At 20.3% G+C, this 6,533-nt stretch overlaps 1 protein-coding gene across 3 annotated transcripts; it reads right to left on the reverse strand.

Moving 5' to 3' along the window:
- Positions 1-1,876: 1,876 nt before the first annotated feature.
- LOC122504873 (aquaporin-11) lies at positions 1,877-6,220 on the reverse strand. 3 transcript variants are annotated; one of them, XM_043616192.1, is made up of 5 exons: positions 6,027-6,220; positions 4,150-4,362; positions 3,370-3,644; positions 2,487-2,625; positions 1,877-2,200 (listed from the first exon to the last, which is right to left on the reverse strand). In XM_043616192.1, exons 2-5 carry the CDS (start codon positions 4,328-4,330, stop codon positions 2,010-2,012), a joined length of 786 nt encoding a protein of 261 aa, XP_043472127.1. In that variant the 5' UTR covers positions 4,331-4,362; positions 6,027-6,220; the 3' UTR covers positions 1,877-2,009. The 3 variants fall into 3 exon arrangements, with proteins under 3 accessions (XP_043472127.1, XP_043472129.1, XP_043472126.1); XM_043616194.1 differs by having other exon boundaries at positions 4,150-4,371; XM_043616191.1 differs by lacking the exon at positions 6,027-6,220 and adding an exon at positions 5,083-5,281.
- Between the last annotated feature and the right edge of the window lie 313 nt (positions 6,221-6,533).

Below are 6,533 nucleotides of genomic sequence, written 5' to 3' on the forward strand. Positions count from 1 at the left end.
GAACGAAAATTATCCTGATGTTTTGGAATTTATATTATAAACTGTAAGTGTCAAATTTTTATTTTTGAAATTTCTTTTCAATTTTCTTTTTTTTTTGTTAGCAAATAATAAATAATTTTTTTTTTGCTAGCAAATTATTGTGAAAAATAAACTTTTTATTAAAAATCAATAAAAGTAATTCAAAGAAAAAGAGATAAAGAGGAAATAAAAAAACAACAATGAAATAAATAATAAAAAAATTTAGAAACTAAAAGAAATGAAAATTTATTTTTAGAAAAATATAATTAAAAAAAAAAAAAATGAAGAGTAAATAAATTAAAAATAATAAAAAGAAAGAAACGTCAGCGACATAAATAATAAAATTAATAAAATAAATAACAATAATAAATTTATAAACTGCGAGAGAAAAATGTAAATTTATTTTTAAAAAAAGAACATTCAAAAAATAAGTAAATTCGTATTTACTTATTTTTTGAATTTTCTTTTTCTTTTAAACTGAAATAAAAATAAAATAAAAAATAAGTTAAAAAAATGAAATAAATTAAAAAAAATAAATAGCAATTTAATAAATAAAAACACTGCATAAAATATAATAACAAATTCGTTTCTTCTTTTTTTTTAACTATTTTATTTTAAATTCTCTCTTGTTGTGCTATTTACAAAATACAAATATTAGACTTTTTTGTACGATAAAGATTTTATTTTCTAACTCTTGCTGTTAAATTTAAAAAATGAATAAAATTCTTTAAAATAAAGAAAACTTCCTGTTGAATTAATAAATTAATAAATTAATAAATTAATAAATTAATAAATTAATAAATTAATAAATTAATAAATTAATAAATTAATAAATTAATAAATTAATAAATTAATAAATTATTGAATTAATAAATTAATGAATTAATAAATTAATAAATTAATAAATTTATAAATTAATGAATTAATAAATTAATAAATTAATAAATTAATAAATTGATGAATTAATAAATTAATAAATTAATTATTCTTATTTAATAAATAATGTATTTAAAAAAATTGATTTTAAATCAAAATTATTAACTTTAAATAATAGATAATAGATAATAATAAGAAAAATAAGAAAATATTATTAAAAATATTTTCTTTTGTAATTTAGAGAAAAATAGACAAGAAAAATGTAACTTAAAATTTTTAGTAACTATATATAATTTTACGTTCAATTTTCGTATTTTAATTTCCAATATGGAAAATACTTTTTCTTTTTTTATATAAAAATATAGTTAATTTTTTTCTTCTTAGAAATTGTAATTTATTTTTTTTTAGTAATAATTTCAGAATTTGTTTCTTTGTCAATAATTTTTAATATTTCTTTCTTTTTCTATCTGTGGCAATAAGACTTAATTGTCTTTTCTTCCTTCCTTTCTTTTTTTCTTCTTTTTTTGGCAATAAATCGTACCTTTTTCATTCTTTTTTTCCTTTTTGCTTTTTCAATTTCTTAAAATTATTTTTTTCTAATTTTTTTCCTTCATTCTTGTTTTTTTTTCTTTTTTTGACATTAAATCAGATTTTTTTTCATTCTTTTCTTTCTTTTTGCTTTTTTAATTTCTTAAAATTATTTTTTTCTAATTTTTTCCCTTCATTCTTGTTTTTTCTTCTTTTTTTTACAATAAATCGGATTTTTTTTTATTCTTTTCTTCCTTTTTGCTTTTTTAATTTCTTAAAATTATTTTTTTAAAATTTTTTTCCTTTATTCCTTTTTTTCTTCTTTTTTGGCAATAAATCGAATTTTTTTTTATTCCTTTTTTCTATTTTTGTCTCTTTTTTTTTGGCAATAAACCGTAATTTTTTCATTACTTTCTCTCTATTCTTTTCATTTTTCTTTTTTTTTGACAATAAGATGGAAATTCAGTCATTTTTTTTCTTTTGGCAATAAGACGAAAATTTAGTCAATTTTCTTTTTTATTTTTTTGGCAATAAGACGGAAATTTATTCAATTTTCTTTTTTATTTTTTTGGCAATAAGACGGAAATTTAGTCATTTTTCTCATTGTGAATGAAACGTTGAATAAATGGCATTCTATAAATTTGAATTGAAGCAATTGATCCCGCACATGCTCCAACCCAATAGACAATCACGTGGTCCATTGTCGTTGTGCCAAGACAGCCGTACTTCAATGATGTTGCCAACGCCGGATTAAAATAGCCTCCGGAATAATTAGCCGCTAGAAACACAATTTTTTCCTTTTTATTTACATTTTTTTTTAATATTTTAATAATTCAATTCAATTGACAGAAAAATTTTTTTCTTCAAATTATTTCAACTGAAATTATTCTTTTTTAATTTAATTCAAATTATTGTTTTTAATTTAATAGAAATTTTCGTTTTTAATTTAATTTTATTGAAATTTTTAATTTTAATTGAGAAAATATAAATTCTAACTGTTTGGAAATTTTTTTTCGCAGATATTTGAAGAGGAAAAAAGAAGGAAAAGAATTATAAATACTGACCTGCGACAACTAATGAAGTTCCAACAAAGGAATCGATAATTGTGCTAAATCTTGGATTAAGGTCGCTAAGAATGCGGGAAACGACTCTGCAAATACAAGTCGCGACCCCCTCAATTATTGCTCCGTAAAAAACTGGAACCTGCGAAAGAAAAAAATTATTCTCCAGACAGGGAAGAGAAATTTTCGTTATAAAATAGAAAAAAAATAGAATTTTCTTCTATTTTTTGGATAATAAATAAAATAAGTAACAAACGAAGGCAAAAAAGTAGAGAAAAAAATAATAAAAATAGCAGACGAAGAAAAAAAAGGGAAAAATTAATAAAAATAATAAACGAAGGTAAAAAGGAACAACAATTTAATGAAAATAACAAACGAAGGGGAAAAGCAACAAAAATTAATAAAAATAACAAACGAAGGCAAAAAAAACAAGAAAAAATTAATAAAAATAGCAAACGAGACAAAAAAACAACGAAAAATTAATAAAAATACAAACGAAGGCAAAAAAAAGAAAATAAAAATTCAAAAAATATTCAAAATTGTTTTAAACTTTCAAAGAAAAAATTATTTTCTTACAAAAAAAGAATTAGTAAACAATTTTCTAGTTTTTTTTGGAAATAAATAACAAAAAAATGACAAAAGAAACAAAAACAATAAATTAAAAATAAACAAAGGCAAAATAATTAATAATACCAAAAAATTAATGAAAATTCAATAAAATTTGCAAGTAAATAACAAAAAGGCGGGGAAAAAATGATAAATTGATTATTTTTGGTTATAATTAGTCGATTTTTGGAAGACAGGTGAAAATATTTTTGCGAATAAATAAAAAATAAATAAATAATAAATACAAAAAAGATTTAAAAAAAAAGAAATGTTTCCTCACCTGAAGATCAGTGTTACATTCGGAAAATGCTCGATCCTTGTGCGTGGGAACAATTTCAAGGAACCATAATAATTGATTGTATCTAAAGACAATAAGTCCTCCCATTAATTGTGCCCAAATTAATAAAAATGCCTTTCGTAAATTTTGCTTTCCCTCGATAACGTCCTCTAAATGTGTGTAGGGACAGGCCGTCGCATCGCCCCACACGTGGCACCACCAAATTGTCATGAAAAATAAATAAATCGCGTACATCGATATCCCCCAATTATCGGCAACTGAAAATTCAAAAAATGCACAATTTTTCATCAATTTCATTAATAATTATTAAAAAATATTCAATTTTTTTTCGCTAATTTAAATAACAAAGAATAATTTCACTAATTTTGAAAAATAATTGAAATCCTGCGATGAATTTTATTATTTATACAAAAATAATTGAATTCCTGAAATCAAATTTATTATTTATGAAAATATTTGAATTTTATCAATTTTTCTTTTGATAACATTGAATTCTTTTTGAAAATAAAAATTTGATATTTGTTGCAAGTAAATTAATAATTGAATAATAATAAATTAATTTAATTAAATTTAAAATCAAACAAAAAAAACGTTTTTTTTTCTCTAATAATTTTTTTAATTCATGAAATAGTAGAATATCATGTAAATATTTTTATAAATAAATTTTCGGACAAAAAAGTATTTTTTTTAAAGTAAAAAAATGTTTTTGAAAAATTTTTTTTATTTTTTTTTTTTTTAAATAGCGAAAAAGAGTTAACTTACTGATAATTAATTCGAAGCATCCTCCGCAGAGTTCAGCGGTGGCGATCGCCTCGAGAAATAAGGATTTCAATAACGGTTGATTAACATAATACGAAACATATTTCCTCAGCCAATGTGCAATGAGACTTGTCAGTACAATAAAAAATGTCGAAACTCCCAAAGCTAATGGCGTGGCCGTCATTTTTATTTTCTAAATAATTTACAATTCTGCGTCTAGAAAATCCGAAAGAAACGAAAAATTAGTCAACAAATCCTTTTTTTTCAATTTTTATTTCAAAAACTAAATTTATTTCCAAAAAGAAACAATTTTCTCTTTTCTTGTAAATTTAATTCTATAATTCTGATAATTAAATAATAGTAACAATTTATTATTTTTAATAAATAGAAAATAATTTGATAATAAAATATTAATATATTTTTATTTATTTATTTATTTATTAGTTATTAATAATCACGTTCAAAGACGATAAATAAATATAAAATTGTTACTAACAGCAATTTAATAATAAAAATGATAAAGAATAATAACAGTAAATAAAATTGTCAATAATAACAAAAAGAAAGAAAATAAAAAAAACAAAAAAAATAAAAAAAGAAAAATAAATAAAAAAGACAATAAAAGATAATAATTAATAAACAAAATTGTTGCAATTTAACAATAAAAATGATAGTTTATTATTTATTATTATCATCTACTTTTTACAAATAATAATTTCCAACAAAAAAAAATAATTTTCTACTTACATTATTATTTTCGATTATATAAAATATTAAATTTTTGGCGGTGATCTACGGAGTTTGCGTAGGAAAAAAAATTGTGTTAATTATTTATCTCTTGAAATGAGAAACGGCGCAAAATATAAAAATCTTGTTTCCAGCAGCAGCAATAGTGGAATTTTTTTTTTTTAATTGTAAAAAATTATTTTAACTTACAAATAATATTGTTGAGCCTTGAAGAATTTACAATCAGTCTGATTAACCTCATTTCTCGTTTGCAGTTTCTCATTTTAAAAATTATATTTATTAAGCTTTAAAAGAAATGAAGTGAATTTTGCCAATATTGAAACCTTATGAAGACTGACAACTTTACTATTGTTGAGCCTTTCACTTCTTCTCGCAATACAACAAGTTTGCAACTTTAATTTTAAATATATCGTAAACACATTCCTTCCAACTGACGTTATACATTTATTTCTCTGTTTCACTCGATTTAAAAAAAAATTTTTTTATTTTATTTTCTCGATTTTTAATTTTATTCCCTCGATTTTTTTTAATTTTATTCCCTCGATTATTTTTTTATTTTATTCCTTCGACTATTTTTTTTTTTATTATTTTTTCCCTAGATTATTTTTCTATTATTTATTCCCTCGATTATTTTTCTTTTATTTTATTTCCTGGATTATTTTTTTTTTAATTATTTTATTCACTTGATTTCGAAAATAAATTATTAAAAATTGAAAATTTATTATTCGAAATTATATTTATTTTATTCCCTCGACTATTTTTTTCTATTATTTTATTTCCTCTCGATTATTTCCCTTTTATTATTTTCTTCCCTCGATTATTTTTTTTTAATTATTTTATTCACTCGAATTTAAAAAATAAATTATTAAAAATTGAAAATTAATTATTTGTAATAATATTTTCTTTTATTCCCTCGACTATTTTTCTTTATTATTTTATTCTCTCGATTATTTTTCCTTTTTATTATTTTCTTCCCTCGATTATTTTTTTTAAATTATTTTATTCACTCGATTTCGAAAATAAATGATTAAAAATTGAAAATTAATTATTCAAAATTATTATTAATTAAAAACTAATTATTCGGAATTATTTTTGAAAAGCAAAAAAATAACCAAATTTTTTTTCGAACTTACCAAAATAATTAAAATAGACAGCGAACTTCTTGAGGAAAAGTTGAAGACATTTTTTTTTTCTTTTAAAAACAGATTTTAGAGAATTTTTTCTATTTTCTTCTGTTTTTTTTTTTTTTTTTTTTGAGAAAATTATTTTTAAATTAATAAATTCATTGAGTCTTGTTATTGCAAAGAGAGAAATCGTTTTACTGAAAATATTTTCGGAAGCACAAAAATAATAGTTGGACAAATATATCGGCGCACTTAAAACCTTGTCGCTATAAATAGAACTTTGTTCAAATTGTCCAATCAAGGGACTTTGAATTAGAAAAAAAGGCAGAAGAGAATATAAAATTTATAGAAAATAAATTTTTGTACCTGAAAAAAATTTTAGAAACGAATTTTTTTACCTAAAAAAAATTTTAGAAAAGAAGTTTTCTACCTAAAAAAAATTTTAGAAAAGAAGTTTTCTACCTAAAAAAATTTAAGAAAAGAATTTTTCTACCTAAAAAAATTTTAGAAAAGAAT

The sequence above is a fragment of the Leptopilina heterotoma genome, unplaced genomic scaffold (genome assembly GCF_015476425.1).
Source record: "Leptopilina heterotoma isolate Lh14 unplaced genomic scaffold, ASM1547642v1 Lhet_325, whole genome shotgun sequence".
NCBI lineage: Eukaryota > Metazoa > Arthropoda > Insecta > Hymenoptera > Figitidae > Leptopilina > Leptopilina heterotoma.

Coding starts and splice junctions, on each gene's coding strand:
- LOC122504873 (XM_043616192.1), bottom strand. CDS start 4,330: ATGACGGCCACGCCATTAGCTTTGGGAGTTTCGACATTTTTTATTGTA. Junction 2,626..3,369: donor AATGTAACACTGATCTTCAG/GTGAGGAAACAT, acceptor TTTCTTTCGCAG/GTTCCAGTTTTTTACGGAGC. Junction 2,201..2,486: donor AACTTCATTAGTTGTCGCAG/GTCAGTATTTAT, acceptor TTGTGTTTCTAG/CGGCTAATTATTCCGGAGGC.